Source organism: Centroberyx affinis, unplaced genomic scaffold, assembly GCF_046629955.1.
Source record: "Centroberyx affinis isolate AG114_WGS23_722 - 3 ecotype Tasmania unplaced genomic scaffold, CSIRO-AGI_Caff_v1 ptg000066l_1, whole genome shotgun sequence".
Taxonomy (NCBI): Eukaryota; Metazoa; Chordata; class Actinopteri; order Beryciformes; family Berycidae; genus Centroberyx; species Centroberyx affinis.
This window is the reverse complement of record NW_027278777.1, coordinates 83,394-103,946: the sequence shown is the minus strand read 5'-3', so window position 1 is coordinate 103,946 and position 20,553 is coordinate 83,394. Positions and strand designations below refer to the sequence as shown.

Below are 20,553 nucleotides of genomic sequence, written 5' to 3'. Positions count from 1 at the left end.
CAGAGTATTTATTATATAGTCAGAGGCAATCAGTGATGATACCAGTGAGCTCTACTGTAAGTTTGTGAAAACTTACCCTGAATCACGTTGTAGAGATTACAGTAGTTGGTGCCATTATCAAACAGGCTGTACCAGAACGCAGACATGGAGGAACCCTGAACACAAACCCAATCAACCACATTCATTACATTTCATGATGGAGTGGAAAAAATGGAATGGAAAAAACATTTACAAACTATCCTTTTTTTGTGTGCTTTTATCGTTTTGCTGATGGTGATTAAGATGAATTGGATGAGAATACAAAAGCGTCTGACTTACGCCGACATGGCAGCCCAGATCCATAGCTGTGGACATCATGGTGAAGTTGACTTTCTCAACTTGGCCAACCATAGAAGTGTGGTTTGCCTCAATTAGGGCTGGAGACACTGTCCCAAGCTGGGTGAAAATGCAGAGTAAGCACTTAGTAAATCGATGTATATTAAAGTTACATGGCAGTCACTTTCATGCTCTCAGAAAATTAAAAAGTGCTGGGGTTTTTTCTTCAGTGCGTACAACCTCACCGAGCATATCATGTACCCTTCAAAGCTTCACAAAATACACTGTAGGAGATATATATTCTCATTTCGTACCTTGTATTGGATCATAGCTTTTATCTGGGTCACTATGGCGATGTTCACTTGAGCACATGGCACACCAATCAGCCTGGGGACAGAAAGAGTAGGATGAAACATCTATTGAAGGAAAGCTCAAATTACACAACAATCAATCAAAAATGAATCTTCACCTTACCAGACAACCTTGCAGTAGGCCTGCACTGGTTCGACTGGCTTGCCAGTTGTGATGACACATATTCCCACCAAGAGAGCAGAGGCCAGGAGCAGAGTCCTCACAGACATGATCAGGCTGGTTTCTGGTTCCAGAGGTAGAGTTCTCAGACGAGCGTGTGGATATTCCTGGGAACCCAGCGCTTATATAGGCCACTGCATGAAAAGGAGCAGCTTGAAGACCATCGGCTTGTCATGTGTGCTATAGCACATCATTGATTTGCGTGACCCTTCACACGAACTGCATGATAAGCATCACATTGGTATGGTCAGATTCACCAGCCTGAATTCAGAGGTGGTATCTGTGATGAAAAAAACATATCATTTCAGAAACATATCACCAACAACACATTCAGCAAATTATGTTTTTTTTATTTTTTATTTTACTATTATTCATTTATTTGAATGATTCCAGGTGAAACTGATCCCTTCAAGTTCTTTATCTTTCAGATCTTTGAGATCTTTTAAACATACAAACTACTATTATTCCTTTATCGTTACAGCTACTACTTCTGCTACTATTCCCACTAGTACTACTACATTAATACTCATACTCAGAATATCCTCCTCACTGTCATCATCATTTGACCCTAAAAGAAATTTCAAGTTGCCAGAAATTTTTAATTCTGGTTGGAAGTATCATCTACCATTTCAGAAATATCTCTAAAATTAGGTCATTTCCATCACTGTCTGTCTATATTGTCTATATATAGTGTTCACATCTCTCTGTATTTTTGCCTCCACCAAAAAGCTCTTTCTTCAGCTCGTTCAGAATGCAGCAGCTATAGACTTTGAAGTAGAACTTCAAGGAGATCACATAAAACACATTTTAGTTTCCTTATACTGGCTTCCAGTTGAATTTAGAATAGATTTTTTGGTTTTATCTATTACTTTTAAAGCAATAACTGGCATGGCCCCAGCTAATATTATGGAGCTTTTAACTCCCTGTGTACGCACAAAAGCATATAGTCTTAGATCAACATATAAAGCTGTTTTGACTGTTACAAAGTCTGGACTAAAGATCAACTTTAGAAGAATCTTCCAGAAGGAATATGTTTAGATTGCTCTACATATCCTTTTATGTCAAAACTGATAATTCATTTTTTAGAAACTTGAATTCAACTGATAACTTGTTTTTACTCTCGTTTGTTGGGAGTCCACAACAAACGAAAAGCACATTATAGATATTATTTTGATTCAATTGACAACAAGAGGCTGTGAATGGATCTCCCAGAAGAAGAGACGACTGGAACAAAATATAGAACTTCTTTTTTTAACAATGCTGTGATTTTGTTTTCCAAAAGCATTGAAAAACAACAGTTAGACTGTATAAAACCTGACTAAAATAAAACAAACATGGGTTAAAAACATGGTTGGAGCTTGATGTAAGACTAACTTGGTATGTGAGCATAATCTCAGAAATGAAGCTTTTCATTTCCCATATCTATGTATGATTTCATCTGATAATACATCTGTTTATGGTTGGAAACATGTGCCTCTGATATAAGGCCTCAGTTGTTGAGGGTGAGGTTTGCAGTTCATAGTGGTTCAGCGTTTCTCGTAATCAGTTATTTCACCACTCTATTCCTTGGCGCAAATGTGCGTATTGATTCACATGATGGTTTTTTGAGGCGTAAGGCCTCTTTGATGCACTTGGGAAATTGTAAACTGTGCCACAATTGCTTTACCAGCACATAAATGAGGTCAAGACCAGAAACCCAAAGCAAACCACTGACTTTATTTGTCATTCATTTCATTCCAACTGATGGGAGACTTATTCATAAGATCCTACTTTCTACTTTTAAGTGAAATATTACACAAGCATGTCTCATTTCAGAAAAAAGTCTGATGTTTTTAATGAGACTTGGGTCCACATCAGACTGCAAAATAAGCATGTGTTCTTCCTTTCCGTCTGCAGAGGGCACCAGACCATAACACTTGTTCCTCCTGCAGCGAGCCAGATTTCCAGAAATCCAGACTCTTCTCTTTAGCTTGCAAGCAGGATCTGCCTGGCCTCGCTGCCAGAGAGAAGATGTAAATTGCATGGGAAGGCAGTACAGCCGACATATAAATCTGTTCTAGAGAATGGAGTATATTATAGGTTATTCAGCAGTGAGTTTTAAAAATACTACGCATTCATAATCAAATCATTCCCATATCAAATCCAGTGGTCCTTATATCAGGCCTGTGCAGCAGATCTGGCAGTGAGTGATGGCAAGGTTGCATTAAAAGAAAAAAAACAAACAAACAAACAGACAATGCATCAACCTCATATTCTCCTTAATGGCTGACTTGTCTCTCCAGAGGTCTGTCCGCATGGGAGAGGCTCGCTTTAGTCATCACTCTCCTTGAGAATCTCCCTGTGGTTGGGTCTGTCTGAGACTTGTCAGCCCCATACTGACGAATGGGAGTGACAACCTTCTGTCGCTAATGAGGAACCCTGCAGTGGATGCTAGGCCTATTCTGGGCTTCTGAGTAAAAGGAAAATTTCATGCCACAGCCCCGACCTCAAGTTTCAGGTCTCAGCCTTGGATTTGTTGGCCAATAAAGAAAAGGAGATAAGGGGATATACATGTATTCTTCTTTTCTTGTTTTCCACTTTTCCTGTGTCTTTTTTTATTGGCCTTCATTTACAAAGACTGTAAATGGAGCTTATAATATATCTCATTATTTACTGTTCTTTTACGTAACTATATGTAAGTTTATATATGTACAGTATATGCATACATGATTATACCTGTATTTGCATATATTGGTCAGGCTCCATTCTGTCAAGTTAAAAATATTTTGTTCTACAGTTGCTATGATGTTTATGTTTCTGTTTTAGTTTTGTGTGTTGTATTGTTATTTTTGTCTAATAAAAAAAAAAGACCAGACCTTAACATACCTAAGAAATTGGAATAGACGCCCCTATGTTTGTATTAAATCTGTCTATCTCCTCACATCTTTTACTCAATCTACCCTGATCTACAGAGTGATCAGCTTGCCAGCAAATGGTTGACAAACAGTATGTGGACGGTCACTTGCTCAGCCATCGACAGGGATGGACGCTGCAATGATCACTCAACACGGGGCAGTCCTGACAAAGGCAGACCAAATGCTGTGTAGACCATCTGCTGGAACCAAAGCTGAACTGGCACAAAGAGAAAGCTCTCCCTCTCTCTCTGTCTCTCTAACTCTGTGTCATCGTCACATGTTACAGTCAAGTTCATCAACTATGAACTCAGACAGTTTCTGAGTGACAGCTGTACTGACATGTTGCATTTACCTAATCCAACTGCTTGTGAATTTGTGTGATAAATAGGATTTATGCCTGAGGCCTGAAAATTGGTGCAAGTATGTGTGTGGATCACTGGCTATTTTGGTTATTGATTGGTTATTTTTTACTTTTTCTTTTTGTTTCTTAAGTTCTAGATGACGTTATAGCTAATGAACACTCACACCACACTGACCTTTTTTTTTTTTTGCATTAATTATCCCCAGGCACAATATGGACACTAGTGGATATTCATTTATTCTATTAGTTTGCCGATATGAATATCAGTTATATCAGTTAAGAGTTCCCTTTTTTTTTTTTTTCGAGTTCTGGAAAGTTTAGTTTGAACAGCTTTTATTTATTTATTTATTTATTTATTTACATTAGTTTGCCAATAGCATAAGTAAAAGACTTGTCATTTAGCAGTTTCCATCTAGATGTTAATAAATAACATTTACTTTCTCCTTTCTACTTTGATTTATTGACATATTTGGAGTGAAAGGCAACCAAGGAGGCAACGCTCTATCAGCAGCATTGCACTCTCAGGTTTAATCGGTATTCTCGCGATAAAGCGCACTTCCGCGACTTGTTGCTGTGGATAATCCCCGTCATCGCCCGCGGACTTTCTGCTCGGGTGGTAGAAGAGTGGATCGCAAAACAGAAGGAAGGTCAGCAAAGTCTTTTATCGTTTCAGATTCACTACGGGATTATAATCGAAGAAACTCTAGTATCTTTTCCACCTTCTGTTGCAGCTTTGTGTTTTTTGCACGTTGTTTCAGGTGATTTTCACTGAGTTCAATCTGCATACCAGATGGCCCATGTTCCCCTTGCACAGAATGTTGCACTGTGTACCAGATTTGTTACAGCAGTTCTGCATACTTTTACAAAGTCGACCATAGCCAGTATAGAACGGCATGAAATGAAATTAGCTCCTGGACAGACAGATGTTTTAAGTGATCACGAGTTACACGGTCCAGTCCAAAGGTCCCTCTGTCTGCGCTGCAGTCACTGTGCAGACAACCTGTGCAGTGAGATGTCAAATCCACTTTTTATGTGACACACTTTGATTTGCAAACACACTCTCCTGTTTGGCTCCAACCATTTTGAATGATTTGATTTTGAGTTTTAGTAATTAGGTAGTAGAGCCACAACCATAAAAAGGTGCAAACCATCTGTCCAAAGTCAGAATAAATGAAGGTTGCACACTTCTGTCCATACAAAATATTTATTTTACACCAACATGTTTCGGGAATATTACTTCTCCAGCGCATCATGACAATAAAAGCTCACCTGGACCTTATAGAAACAGGTGTCTATTAGTAGTGACGTCATGTGACCAGCACCCAATGCTCCTTGATAACAAACAATGCTTATTTCACAGTAATCTAGGGCTGCAACTAACAATTATTTTCATTGTCGATTAATCAGTCGATTATTTTCTCGATTAATCGATTAGTTGTTTGGTTTATAAAACGTCAGAAAATGGTGAAAAATGTCGATCAGTGTTTCCCAAAGCCCAAGATGACATCGTCAAATGTCTTGTTTTGTCCACAACACAAAGATACTCAGTTTACTGTCATAGAGGAGTAAAGAAACCAGAAAATATTCACATTTAAGAAGCTGGAATCACAGAAGTTTGACTTATTTTTCTTAAAAAATTACTCAAACCGATTATCAAAATAGTTGGCGATTAATTTAATAGTTGACAACTAATCGATTAATCGATTAATCAATTAATCGTTGCAGCTCTACAGTAATCAATGACATCAAATACAACGTACAAATAAAAAAAAATTCAGTTCTAAACAAATCATGAATGTGTATCCTTTCAGGCTTGATAACCCAGAAGGCATGTCGGAGCTGAGCGGGAAGGTCCAGACAGTTCTGGGTCTGGTTGATCCGGAGCAGCTGGGCCGCACCATGACCCACGAGCACCTGACCATGAGCTTCGAGTGCTGCTACTTCCCCCCGCCGCTGGGCGACGAGGCGGTGGCGGAGAGCCCGTTCCACATGAAGCACATGTTCTGGCTGAGACAGAACCCGTACAGCAGCCACGAGAACCTGCTGCTGCAGCAGGAGACCGGCGCCGTGCGGGACGAGCTGCTGGCCTACAGGAAGGCCGGCGGGGGGGCGATAGTGGAGAACACCACCGCGGGCATCGACCGAGACCTGCCCACCCTCAGGCAGCTCGCCAAGGACACGGGGGTCCACATCATCGGGGGGGCGGGGTACTATGTGGACTGCACCCACACAGAGGCCACCAAGAGGATGACTGTGGAGAAGGTGCGGCCTGGCTTGGGGTTCTGACCAATCCTGACACCCATGGCCAAATCCAACAAATCCCCTATATGAAATTAAATGTTTTGCTTCTTGAGCAATTCACATTACTCATCTTTAATCAGGAAACTCTTCAAAAAAATTGCACTAAAGTAGAGCTGGGAGATAATTCAATATCATTGTGTATTGTCTTTCGGTGGAATTATATTGTGATGATATGAAGATATTGTTATACCCAATTCTGTTGTCTAAATTGATGACAAGAAAATTCTATTTAAAAACTGACAAAATGAGGTATGAAATATTTTAAGGAATATTTTTTGAAGATTTCAGACTTTAGTTTGGCATCACACCTAATACTACCATGCAGTTCAATGCGGTGAACATCATATTGGTTATTTCACGTGTGATTTTGCATGTGTAAGTGATATTGTGATATAAATCGATATCGAAAGAATCATTATATTGATTTCAAACGTATCACCCAGCCCCACACTAAAGCCTCTAAAAGCACATCCAAGAGTGTGTGTCCGGAATTGGCCACTGGTATGACAGAGAAATGTTTTCATCTCAGCCAAAAGCATGTCTTCACCTTTATCTCACACCAGGGAAGAAAATAACAAAATCTAAAAATTTCTGGTTTTTGGGCATGGTTTTGTTTTCTTATTGCTGGCTTTTCAAACAACGTTTTCAAAACTGTTCACAGGATTGCAAAGAATGAAAGTAGCCTAGTTGCCTCATAATGAACAGAGATCACACTGGTTTGTGATCTTATTATCTCAAACCACAAGCATCCATTGATTCTACAAAGTTGTCAGGCTATACATTAGTCTGCTTGTCATTTATTAAGCACATTTCCCCCATGATAATTTTCTTGTGCCGGGGCAAAACAACAACACACACTGAGGACACACCGCCAGGGGAAACACAACTTTTTAGGGGATACAAATTTTGGCACAACATGTATAGTGAATGTGCATATTATTTTCATGGATTATGGAAATATTTTGCCATCATTGTCTTGCTCATTCAAATCCAACACGTGTTGACAGTGTAATATTGAAGAGACAAAACAGAACACACAGAATATGTACTGTATGTGTAACTTTTAGGGCTGGGCGATATGGACCAAAAATCATATCTCTGTATTTTTAGGCTGAATGACGATACACGATATATATCTCGGTATTTTCTACGAAGTGAGCTACATGTTCAGTTGTAAGTAGGGCTGGGCGATATGGACAAAATCAAATATCACAATATTTTTGACCAAATACCTTGATATCTATATTGACAAAATTGTAGGGATGACTATTGGTTTGCTTTCACAAAATATTTACACAATGAGATATTTGATAAATAATCATCAGTAATGTGGATATAATGACTAAGTGGGTAAAGGCAAACAATAGAACAGCTAGAACAGTCTGGTAAGTTCAGAAAATGACATCACATTACTGTAATGCAGCCTTTAAAACCAGGAAAAGACACTTATGCCATATCACTATGTTACGATATCCAAAATATAAGACGATATCTAGTCTCATATCACGATATCGATATAATATTGATATATCGCCCAGCCCTAGTAACTTTACTCATGTATGTGTATTAATGTATCTTACTAGTTTGTTTAAATGCAAGGCTACACCAGAGTGACGCTGTCCTGTCTTGACTAACACTGTACTTCGTGCCCCTCAGCTCACCGACATCATCGTCAGCGAGGTGCTTCACGGGGCGGACGGCACAGACATCCGCTGCGGCGTGATTGGAGAGATCGGCACCAGCTGGCCCATCACAGAGAGCGAGAAGAAGGTGCTGAGGGCCACGGCTCACGCTCAGGCGCAGCTCGGCTGCCCCGTCATCATCCATCCCGGTCGGGATCCCGCCGCTCCCGCTGAGGTTGTCCGCATTCTCCAGGAGGCCGGCGGTGACATCAGCAAAACTGTGATGTCTCACCTGGACAGGTAAAAGCTCCCTGACAACAGTGTTAAGCTTCATTGATAGTAATTTCCATTGAAATAAAATTACATTACAAGCTTTAAAGGTGCTACATGTAGATGTTTTAAACATCAACATATCAAATTAATTGTGATACCTTGATATAGTTACTGTAAACAAATGAGACTGTGGTTTAGACAATTGGCAGCCTCTATCTCATGCCAGTGGTATTGTGAGTGCTAGTGTTTCTCAAAATTAAGACTACATTTCCCATAAACCTCGTTGCTTCCTGTCAGAAAGAGGATGTTGCTACTTCCCCCCCCCCCCCCCCTTCCTCTCCCTGGCATTTGTTTTTCTCACTTCACAGCAGCTCTCTTCCTGTTTTGTGCCATAAAGCAATCCAGTAGATTTACCACAAAATGTGACCCAGTGGCTCACAAATGTAAAATGCAGTGTAGAGTCAGTTAGAGGCTGCCAATTTTCTCAGCAATGGTCTTACTTGTTTATAGTACTAATGTCTCAAAATGAATTTATTGACGTTAAAATGCTGCATGTAGTACCATGTCTTTATTTGCTCTCTCACTGTAGGACCATATTTGATGATGGTGAGCTACTGGAGTTTGCTAAACTGGGCAGTTACCTGGAGTATGACCTGTTTGGAACAGAGATGCTGAACTACCCGTACAACCTGGAGGTGGACATGCCCAGCGACAGCCAGAGAGTCAAGACGTGTGTAACACTTCCTCTGAGATTCAGTTTCCACAATACATTTAGCAATACAATATCTTATGTGTGCATTTATGTTCATGTTTGTGTCCATGTAACACCTTACATGTGTAAGATTAGTCAGTACTGTTTGTGCAACATGTCCTTAACACATTGTAAGTGCCATCTGTGTTATGTTTAAAGCCCCTCATTTGCTTTATATCATATCTCATGTGTCTCCTTGTTCATATTCGTCTTCAGCTTGGCGTTCCTGGTGAAGGAAGGCTACGAGGACAAGATAGTGGTCGCACACGACATCCACACCAAGAACCGTCTGACCAAGTACGGCGGCCACGGCTACTCTCACATCCTGAACAACATCGTGCCCAAGATGCTGACCAGAGGCATCTCCCAGAACCAGGTGGATAAGATCCTCATCGAGAACCCCAAACGCTGGCTGACCTTCAAATGAGGCATAAAGGAAACCCAAGGCAGGCTGTTTGATGTAGCCATTATTTTATCTTTAAATGATGCACTAATACCCCACAATAAATGCTTTAAGATGTTTGCAATAATCACAGTCCAAACAGATTTTTTAATAGGCGTTTGGACCCTGAAACCAAAGAGCTAACAGTGTTTGTACACAAATTCATCATGAATGTGAATACATACCAAAATATCAGCACAGCACAATGTTTTGTAGCTTTCACCCTCTCTTGACAGAGGGAGTTTTAATTTGAAGGAAAATAATTATAGACTTTTATTTCAGCCGTGACTGAAAAACATTTTTATGGAGCCACGACTGAATCAAAACTTCACTTTGTGTGTATGATTCAGTTCTATACAGTAAGCAAATTATCTAAACAAACCTCTCAATAGCAGTTTTGTTTTGGTCCCATGACAATGAAGATTCTGTGCCCAAAATGCTCTTTGAAGAGAAGTGAAACTACAAAACAGTATCTGTAGAAATCAGAATGTAATCTAAGACAAAGAAATATTTTCTTTTCCTTGGGGATTTTGTCTGCATTGTGCGGCGGTGCTCACAAACATGGTGCTAATTGATTTTCTGTCAGTGTCAGAGCGGCTTTCTTTGTGTTTCTTAATGACATTTCCGCAAACAATTTTTACGGAATGAAAAGGTATAATTGTAGTGTGTTAGCTAGTAATCAGTATGCTGCTCTTCTCTCCTAACACAATGTAGCTTTGTTAGATGAGTTGTCCTGTTGCCCCTCAGTGGGTGTCTGGGTGTCTATGGGAGGCTGACTGGCTGGCAGACCCAGATGAAGGACATGGTCTCCTCTCATCTGGGAACAGGTGGCCTCACAGAGTGACTTCACCACATGATCAATGGCATCACCACAGCCGACTGCACCGTGAACGATTATATAACTTTGAGATAGCTTCTGGGAGGATTAGAAAGTTAGCCAGAGGAAGGTTTTCATTTTACATTACATTTTACATCTTAGGCATTCAGCTGACAGTCTTATCCAGACAGACGTACAATCAACGAGCAAGTAGGAGTTCAGTTTCAAGTTCAAGGGAGCTGTGAGAGGACATATGGCTGTTGATGGGACCATCCAGTTACAGGATGGCCACTCTAACTACTAGTCCACCCAGTTGCCCCACCCAGCTGTCAAACTGAGACACAAGAAAAATGAGTCACTGCACAGATCATTTGGTGACGGCGCTTGAATCGTAACATCAGAATTGGCCTTTACTGTTTTCTTGTTTTTCTTGCAGAAGGGTTTATGCTGCACATAGTTGAAATGTCAATTACTTTTTTTTATAATCATGCAACGCTACATCTTTCAACATTTTCACTCAAAATGCAACTACTACGAGACATTTTTGAGGAATAAAGCACACTTATTGACTAATAACACACTGAAAACAGACTGGTGATTATGTGATTAGGATTTTAGGATTTATGATGGAGTTCTAAAGGTCAATATGTTAAACTGTTATGTTACATTCAGTATTTTTACCATCCCTGTTATGTTTGACATAGTATGACAGACAAACTAAACGTAACTGGTAATGCTAAACAAGATCTTTCAATGTGCAATAAAGACACAATAATCCATTTGGCACAGGAAAAATTGGCTATCCTTAAGAATTAAGCCCAATTACAATAGTCTTACATCTCCATTCATAACAGTGTTATTCTATAACTACACCTCAAAACTGTACGCTCTTCGCTATTGAAAGGTACAATTCCCTCCTTTTTTCACATCACTGCCCCAACATTTTTCTTGGTTTCTTTGCAATTCCCGTTAATACAATTTATGGAAATGGTGACCTTCTGTCTAATAATCCAACCGACTTTGAATGGAGCATGAAGTGAAGCAGGCTATGCGGAGGGGGAGATCTTTCCTTCAGCGGTTCTCCGGGTCTCCACGGCTGCGTGTTTCAATCAGCGTACACCATGAAGCCGGAGAAGGTGCTGTACTTGTTGTTGTTGCCCCCATGCGCCTTTCCACCGTCCAACTTGATGTAAATCTCGTCCCCGGGCTCTAGATGTAGGACAACGCTGTTGCTGGCGTAGTCGTAGTTTTGGTCTGCATCTTGGGCAATAGCGCTGGCTCTCACCTGGAAATGAAAATGAAATACTTCAGATGACAGCGTGAACTTGTTTCACATTGAAATCAGCACCGCGGACAGCTCCATCACCTGAGGTCCGTCATCATTTCAACCCTAAAACAACTTGACTCACATTTTATGCCTTGTAAATGTCTGGCAAATTTATCCTTTCAGTGCTTTTCCAGTTACAGCCATGCGCAAAAGTTGTGCGTAAACTGCACAAGTCAATTTTTTGTATTTTTGCAACGCTGACTAGATCCTGTCTTTTCACTGTTTGTTGCTAAAACTACACTAAAGGTTAAAAACGAACTAAACTTAAAGCTTCTTATACTAGGCTATTTGACAAAGTGTCTTACCTGGTTGTTTTTACAGAGGTCAGCCCACATGCTGGTTCCGTCCCCGCCTCGCATTAGCACATGGTAAACAAAGAAGTAAATCCCTGGTATTGAACAGGTGAATTTCCCTGAAGAAGGGTCGTAGTGGTTGCCAAGATTGGTGACCACGTCGTCGAATTTCAGCACTTCATATCCCTCATGTTGCTTCTTCAGCCCAGCATAAAACGCTATCTTTGGCACGGTGTTGTATGTGGCTGCGCTAATGGCACCGGTGGGCCCATTTAACCCGGGTGGACCCGGAGGTCCCGGTACCCCTCTTTCCCCGGGCGGACCAGCAGGTCCAGGTGGTCCGGGCTCGCCAGTCGGCCCCCTCGGACCCATCCTGCCCGTGCGTCCCTGCTCGCCTTGCGGACCTTGGATAAACGTTGGTAGCGACTGAACCAAGCGGTTGTCTTTGATCGTGTTGGTTGCCTTCGCCGTGGCCGTGGCCGCGGTCCCGTGGGAATCGCACACCATCTGACAGGATCCGAGCATCTCGTAGCGGGCTGGGGTCCCGGCGGAATTCACCACGACCGGGATCAGAACCACCAACACCAGCACCAGGGCGACGCCACAAACACCAGTTGCGATCCGCGGTCTGCTCCGGGGTCGATGGTCTTCCAGCCTGCTTCTGGGAGAGATTTTGCCGAGTGGAGAATTTGTCCTGGTCCTGCAGCCACTATATTAATTTAACTTTTGGAAATAAAATAGTCCTATAAATGTGTATGCGTAAAAGTATCCATCCACAACTTTTACGCGCCGCAATATCCGCTCGCCTTGCTCATCTCCACAGTTATATGTTTTATCACTGGAACAATAACAGAACAACTTGTGTGAGAACAATTAAATAATCTGTGTTATGGGGGTTATGCAGCACGAGTTGAAGCGCACAAGTTTCTGCCCACCACGGTGCCGCAAGAGAGAATGAGCTAGACTTTAACTGTTACCTGTTTCTGATTGTGTTTGGAGGGGAGGGGGCTGATGGATTGGATAGAATCCATTCAGTTCTTCAATCAAGAGAGAAAGAGAAACGTGGGAAAGTGAGACATGATTTTAAGCTTAGAAACCTGATTAAAATGACAAATTGGCCCAACATGAGTTTCTACTTACAAATGTTGAAAACAGGTTTCATTATTTAATGCATTTGTGTGTGGAGTAAGGGAGACATCTTGTATTATTTCAACATTTTTTAAAGGAGTATATATCTAGTGAATGTAATATTATTACAACCCAAACAAATGGTCACAACTTGGCACAAACATTTATCCAAATATCTTAAAGGTCTTTAACATAATTAGGCTCCTAAATGACAGAGGCTATACTCCTTTGGTACCTGGTCACACCTCACTGGCTGCCCTTGTCCAATTTATCATCTGGAGAAAATCTATAAAGCCACTGAAAGGAAGGAGCGAGTCACTAGGAATTGGCAATGAAGGATGTTTTCACACAAACATGTACTGATGAAATGACCAAATAATCCTAACCGCTGAGGCTTTTAGAATGAAGATGGGGTGAGATAACTTAATCCATTTGCCATGGGAATTAGGCATTGGAAGCATGCACTAGCTAAGATGTAGTCTATTGTTTTAGTCATCTCAAGCTTCATAAGGTTAGTTAAATAATCAAGCAAAGGTACAGTAGTTACAGTACAGTAGAGTTATAATGTTACATCTGTGATAGTTTACTTTATACTTATGCACTTTATATATTTGGCTCAGATGAGACAAAAAAGTGAATTTGTAATGAAATAACATGATCCAAACAAAGCAATGCTATAGTGCTTAGGTGATTGAACTCTAACCACAGTGGCTGTAAGGTTTGAGTGATGAAGGGCTAATTCTTGCAGTCGAGGACAGATGATGACATGATCATGAATGCAGAGCATGTCACTCTGCGTCGATGGCACCTTGCTGCTATGTGAAGAGATGGATGAACAGAGGGGAAAAACACAGATAGCCTTGTTTGTTTGGAAGGAGGGAGGGAGGGAGGGAGGGAGGGAGGGAGGGAGGCTTTGATTGTAGCGTGAATGAGTTTCTAATCCACAACAGCGTGTTTGTTGTATCATGATCTCACAGAGTGTCGAACAGAATTGTTGACACTATAGTTAAAGTGAGTGAAAAGTTAACACACAAGTAAGTAAAACAACACAAGTAATGAGCTTTGTTCTTCACCTAGAGATATTATATGCTGTCATTCAGAAGTAATTGTTAAAAAATAGGCCAGTTCCAATGTGTGATTTCTATTAAAAAAAACACCTTTGTTGCATGTAGATAGATTTGCTTCAGGTAAGATGCACTGAGATCATTGGTTTTATAGGTGTTTCTTCTAAGATACTGAGGCAAGCCTCTACTGCTGACTATTGCATCTGAATGGATCTCAATTGTCTTCTCACGTATACATCAAGTTTGGCTATATTTTAGAGTGTAGTGTGGACAAAATAGTTAACTTATGAAAGGTCAAGGTACTGAGACTTGGAAGGAGCAATATTCCTATTGACTTTTACCCCAATGTGCCAAAAATGCAGATGCTTACTAATTTAGAGTACTTCAGAGTGAGGTTCTTACTTGGAAAGGGGCCAATAGAAAAGGGACCAGAACATACCATATTTTTCTTGATGTAAGGTGGTGTTAAAGTTATAGTTTCAATATTATATACCTACTCCAAGTTTCAATATTTGGATATTTAATTAGCCGACCATATTATTCATAAAACAATGAGGATAATAGCTAAAGCTCACGATACCAGAAAAATCCACTGAGATTCATTCAAATGCCAAAGCAGTTGGAGTTTTAAAGAGAATTCCAGGCAAATACACCATGAGAATAGTAATCTACATGGATCACATATGAAGCATTTATATATACCATCTAAGTCAAATATATTCCACAACAAATTATGGAGGATTTTAACTAGCTTCGCAGCAATAGATGCAAATATTGGCATGTAATTTTAGAATAAATACATATTTTTTTCTGAATAATTGCCTGTAAACAATTAATTATAATTTTCATTTTCACAGAACATGGCTTATTAGTTGTGTCTTTTTTTTTTTTTTGGCTCATCTTTATCAAGGCTGACAATAATTCTCGAGGGCATTGAATGTGAGGTAAAATACATCATCACTTAAAAATTAACACATTTTCTGTGGGAAGGGTGCAAAATAAGAAATAGAATAGTATATAATAGAATAATATATAAACACACACACACACACGCACACAGGCACATAAACCCAGCGGGACATACTGTGGCGGCTGTGAGTCAGTGAGCACTTGTTACTGGTCAGGCTCTTCCCCTCCAGTTGGCACGGGCCCCCAGTGACTCAGAGAGACTGGACGACCAGGAGCCAGAGCGAACAGCAGTGTCAAAACACACCAGAACTGTGGGAAGAACACACAACTTGTATTAGAAGCTTTTCACAGTATCACACCGACTGAATCAGAGCTCACATTTCAGTTTTTGTTTAGAACCGGCCTCACGTGTCTCCAAAATTGACTTTCCCCGCTCTGTCCATCGCAGGATCTTTAGTTACTCTGCTCACCTCTGCGCTGTATTGAAAGATTCCTTTGGCGGAAAGCCCTGACAGGTTGTTTTGAGTTTCGACTTTTGGAGTTCATTTACAATCAGTCAGGCAGAGTCCTGGGGGAGCCTGATGATTTTTGACATCCGGACAAGCAGGTATTCAGAGGACATGAATAAAACATACAGCCCAATTGACCAGAGACTGGAGCCTTTCCAGTGGTCTAATGAAATATGAGGCGTGATGTCAATTCACAAAAAATCCCTTTGTCAGTTAAACTTGACGCAATATGAAATATGTATGATATCTGTGTAGCCTGACCTGGGTGGCTAAATGGGGTTCAGTTGTGGTTATGACAATCAAACCCGAGACAGGTTTGTCAAAGAATTTGTCTGCTGAACGGAAAGGAAAGCAATGGACCTGCCACTACTGGCCAGGAATATAGAAATAAATATGTGCCCATTAACACCCATGTGTTTGCTGCTAACAGAGACTATACACTTATGACATTTATGACATTTCATCAACCGATAAAACAGCATGCGTGTCGGACAGCAGTGTGATAAGATGCATGTTCCACAGTACTTTTCACACATTCTGCTCTTTGAGAAAAAAATATGAGTTGTTGTCCTTTTTTTTTGGTTTTTCTTTTTCTTTTTTCTTTCCATAGAAAAGACAGTGAGAAGGCTGGGCTCAGCAGTTCAACCCAGTGGGGGGGCAACAGAATGCATTACCACACCACCCACTCAAAGCTTGTCCTGTATTTAAGCTAGAGAAGCAATCACATCATCCATAGTAGAACTTTAACTGTACAGGAGAGCAAAGCACAATCCATTCAAGTGAGAAAATTGTTTTGTTTGATTGCATGGTGTCTCATTTTGGTTCTCTTTGATAGGGGAATACTTACCTACCTCTATTTTGATTTGTGTGATTTGTGTTTTGTCATTGTGCTGTTGTTCCTTTTTCTATTTTTTCTATTTATTAGGGGTGGGAGGGAGTGTTCTTCAATTTGTACTCTGTTTTTGATTCATACTCAGTTTTTTATGTGGACCGCAGAATGAATAATCTTTGCTCCAATGTTTACAACCAATACCAATTTAAAGGAAATGTACAGAGTCTCAAAATACATTTATAACTCATGGTAACCTGTTACATATCATCAGTCCTTGTATCAGTAGCTCAGTGAATCAGTTTAATGGTGAATAAATGTTTCAGCCCAAGGAAGTTAAACATAAACAAAGTTAGTAGAGGAGTGACACTGGCTCAACAAGGGGCGTCCTACTCAGATTCTAGATTTATGTTTACTAGAGTGGACAAATCAAAGGAAAAGTCAAACATAAAATAATAATGCACACTTTTGTCATTGTGCCTTAATTTGGACCAGTTTGGGATCTGGGTAGAGTTATTCACTGCAACAAATCCCTTCTTGTAGAGAGAAGACTCGAAGATTACAAGCAGGAGCTGGGGAATAATAAAATATACCAATAGCAAAAGAACAGAATAGAAACAGAGTAGAAACATTACCTTTGGCTTCTGAACAACAAAATTAATAAAGAATCAATCAAAATTAATAAAGAATCAAACAGGACAGGACAACAGGGACGACATAACCAAGCTTCCACACACTCCAGGTGTGCAGTGGAAGCTGGTGTGTAGTGAAAGTTCCTGGTATAGAATTGGTGGAGATTCAAATTAAGAATTCAATAAGGTAAAAGCATATGGGATGAGAGACTACTGGCTCTGGATATTCTGTAGCGCCCCCCAGAGGGCAGTTTGTGAAATTCATTAAAACAGGCAGTGAACCATTGCCCATATTTCACAAAGCTTTCTGTCTGCTCTGAACCACACGCATCTCAGACAGTTGCCTCAGTGGCTGTCCAGTAATTTTGCTGTCCGTATTCACAGTCTTTGCCAATTTGTTCCAATTCTCTGCCCCCAGGTTGCCATATTGAGTTGAAATCAGTCACAATGCTTTTAATGAGGCTTTGGTACACCGACTCTAAAATGTCTTTCCTTACAGCAAGACTATTCAGCCCCCTCCGAAGATACAAACATCACATAGAACTTTTCAAAATCTACTCTGTGTTTACAAACTAAAAGTGCCTAGATACTTAAAATCCTTTTATTGATTTTTACAGGCTGACTGGGTTGGAGGTGGCTGCTATTGCTGCTGATAACCAATTCCTTACTTTTCTTAGCATTTATGACTAGAGTGCTAATCTGACACCCACTAACCAGCTCACCAATACAATTAAAATATGACGCTTTCTCTGCATCATCCTCCTGCCCTCCTGCAGTGGTCCATGTCATCAGCATACTAATACAAATAAGATGTTGCATCTTGTATTTGCATGTAGTAAGTAGTTAAGTGAGAATATGTCATGTAGTACCAGTGGTTTAGAGCAAATATAACGTGGGCAACATAAAAGCAGCTTGAAAAGATCTGATCAATCTTACAAGATAGGGGCACCTTGCAAAGGTTATTTTCATGGAGTTCGACCCATATATCACACAGCCATGTTATGAGGAGCTGTGTGACTTTCTGCATGGAACAAAATCAAATTGTCAGGCCGTTGCATGGAAAAGATGAGGAGGGCTGGCCTTGCATCCTACAATTACTGTTCTTTTTTCTTGCTTTAAAACTCTTTCTCAAATTTTGTTAACACCTGCAAGTCCACTCTACTCCCACTCTTCTTTATCTATCATATTTGGTAAAATGTTGGGTATCCAATTTGGTCAATCCACCTCACTCTCTCCTTCTCTCACTCTTGTCTTCCATAGTTGCACCAGCAAGTTCAATCCACAAAGGCTGCATATGGGCCAAAATACCAATTGTGAGAATGTGGTCACTGTGTTAACAGTGAGACCCAGTGAGGATCTTACTTGCAACATGAGGAGAACTGAGAGCTAAAAAATACCTTTCACATATACTTGAGAATATGTTTGGAGATATTTGTATATGCCAAAAATGGCCACAAAATCACATGTACAGTACATGTATCATTTGGTTTATTTTAAATATATTGAAATTAGGGTTCAACCGATATGGGTTTTTGATGGCCGATATCAATCAATGTTAATAATGTATTCAGTGTTTCCTCCTGATTTTTATTTATTATGTTGGGTGGAAAAGCCTCTGAAACAGCACAGACCATTATGTAAGATTAAAACTCTCCACAGCATGTATTCAATGGTAGGAGAAACTCTGGGACACACTGAGCCTTTAAATGAAGAATTAATTTACAAAGGTCTTATACACTATGTATCTGTGGTCAGGGAGGAACCTCCATCATAACAGATTTGAACAATATGACTGGCCAATATTGGATATTTAGCAGAAGAACAAAAGAAAGGAGAAGAAAAGACCAATAATTGCCCCATATAGTCATTTGACAAACCAATATAATATATATCAATCTAACCAATACAACTGAAATAACCTAGAAAATCAATTTCAATTGTTCAAAATCTCTTTCCAATGGAACATGAAAATATTTATGAATTAAATAATATTTTTTTGCAGTGTAGGTAACTGTGAGGAAATGCCTGCTCCTGCCTCCTGAAAGTGTCCCTGAATGCTCACAAGAAAGCTCTATCTATTGTCACCTAGAATATAATCACCACAAAGAATTACAACAAAAAGCAAATCCCCCTTGCCACAAAAAATAAGTAGATTGATTTTCATGAGATGTCAATCGATGTGCCGTTTTGCTGATGGCATCAGAGGGCGGAGTGTCACATTTTCCGCCGATGAGATTGAGCGGCAGCGAGGAGCTTTAGTGGCAAATAAAATCGAGGAGTGTAAACATACCGGGGGCCACAGAGGCCGATCAATGACTCCAGTCTGGGATTGATTAATTACTCCAAGAAAGAGACTGAGGTATGAGAGCAACAGAGAAACCAGATCAGAACAAGATTTATCACCCAATCTCTGTGTCACCACTCGCTCTCACTGTTTTTATCTCTGGGGCTACTTAGTCTTCTTCTTCTATATGTGTGTGTGTCATGTGAAAATGAGAATATGTGAATGAAACCCAGACATGGTAAAGCTTATCCCTAACAGAAAAGAACTAGGCTATAGTAACCTTATAATACATTTTAGAAAGATACTCTAAGCTCCAAATGTCACAGCAAAACTGTAAGTCCCCATAGAGTTGTTAACCTATATTGATATTAAAGGAGATAGAAAATACCATAAAGCATGACAAGGTCACTATATACTTATTATTGAGTATCAATAACACACGATAAAACCCTATAGGAATATTCTGGAAATATTATAGTGATTTTTTTCTTAGTGATTGTTGTGTGAAAAGACTTTATATTCTCTTAAGAATTCATAGTGTGAAACTGCTTCAATAAGAAAAAGCACCTATAGTCTTTATGCAATGGTGTTCTAGTTTAATTCAATGCATTAAACAAGTTTCTACAAAGGAATCTCAGATGTCCCGAGAAAAACATTCCTTTGTCAAAACGTTGTTTCTTTTTCATGCATTGGATAAAAGCACCATTTGCATCATGGCTGTAGCTCTGTTTTGCTGCAGCGCCTCAATATCCCAGGTGGGTGTTTCTCTTTACCTCCTTGAGCAATGTGACAATACTACCAATTGTCTGGCTTCTATTTCCCCTCAACCTAAAGTTTCTTTTAATTTGTTTTCTGTGGTCTTCGGGTTTATGTTCGTGTTTCAAATAGAAAAGATGCCGGCAGTGAATAGTGGAGAGGAGGATGAAATGAGGAAAAGTGAAATCTTCACTGCTTGTCGCTTAATGTGGACAAAAATCAGGCTCACATTTGAGACACAACCACAACCAAGCACACAAATGTAGCAGTTTCTCTCTTTCCTCAGGTCTGCAATTACACTGCAACTAACTGCAAATCATTGTGTCCTACAAAGTGATTGCAGCAACAGTGCGCCTGGGTTTGGCTCAACTTTAAGGAGAACAATGGAGTTGTTGATTGGAGATGCCGATGGTTCACAGGACCCATTCAAAGTTCCCACAATGCATCAGTTCCATTTGTAGCACATCTTAATTGCACCATAATGACAACATGCAGGTAATCACACAGTGCACCTG

General features: G+C 40.1%; 2 protein-coding genes across 3 annotated transcripts; one reads left to right on the top strand and one right to left on the bottom strand.

Annotated features, from left to right (window-relative positions):
* Nucleotides 1–4,682: 4,682 nt before the first annotated feature.
* pter (phosphotriesterase related) lies at nucleotides 4,683–10,818 on the top strand. 2 transcript variants are annotated; one of them, XM_071520641.1, is made up of 5 exons: nucleotides 4,683–4,748; nucleotides 5,913–6,363; nucleotides 8,059–8,324; nucleotides 8,887–9,027; nucleotides 9,265–10,818. In XM_071520641.1, the coding sequence occupies exons 2-5, from the start codon at nucleotides 5,932–5,934 to the stop codon at nucleotides 9,473–9,475; spliced, it is 1,050 nt and encodes a 349-aa protein (XP_071376742.1). In that variant the 5' UTR covers nucleotides 4,683–4,748; nucleotides 5,913–5,931; the 3' UTR covers nucleotides 9,476–10,818. The 2 variants fall into 2 exon arrangements, with proteins under 2 accessions (XP_071376742.1, XP_071376751.1); XM_071520650.1 differs by having other exon boundaries at nucleotides 4,738–4,859.
* A 594-nt stretch (nucleotides 10,819–11,412) lies between these two features.
* On the bottom strand, nucleotides 11,413–15,471 carry c1ql3b (complement component 1, q subcomponent-like 3b). Its single transcript, XM_071520601.1, has 3 exons — nucleotides 15,437–15,471; nucleotides 11,940–12,582; nucleotides 11,413–11,592 (listed from the first exon to the last, which is right to left on the bottom strand). Exons 1-3 carry the CDS (start codon nucleotides 15,469–15,471, stop codon nucleotides 11,413–11,415), a joined length of 858 nt encoding a protein of 285 aa, XP_071376702.1.
* Nucleotides 15,472–20,553: the final 5,082 nt, after the last annotated feature.

What these genes read in the sequence shown, in the direction of transcription:
- pter (XM_071520641.1), top strand. Translation starts at nt 5,932, where the DNA reads ATGTCGGAGCTGAGCGGGAAGGTCCAGACAGTTCTGGGTCTGGTTGAT. An exon ending in GTGATGTCTCACCTGGACAG is followed by an intron (nt 8,325 to 8,886) that starts GTAAAAGCTCCC and finishes CTCTCACTGTAG; the next exon opens with GACCATATTTGATGATGGTG. An exon ending in GACAGCCAGAGAGTCAAGAC is followed by an intron (nt 9,028 to 9,264) that starts GTGTGTAACACT and finishes ATTCGTCTTCAG; the next exon opens with CTTGGCGTTCCTGGTGAAGG.
- c1ql3b (XM_071520601.1), bottom strand. Translation starts at nt 15,471, where the DNA reads ATGGACAGAGCGGGGAAAGTCAATTTTGGAGACAC. An exon ending in AAAGTCAATTTTGGAGACAC is followed by an intron (nt 12,583 to 15,436) that starts GTGAGGCCGGTT and finishes TCCCAGAAGCAG; the next exon opens with GCTGGAAGACCATCGACCCC. An exon ending in ACCTCTGTAAAAACAACCAG is followed by an intron (nt 11,593 to 11,939) that starts GTAAGACACTTT and finishes TTTCATTTCCAG; the next exon opens with GTGAGAGCCAGCGCTATTGC.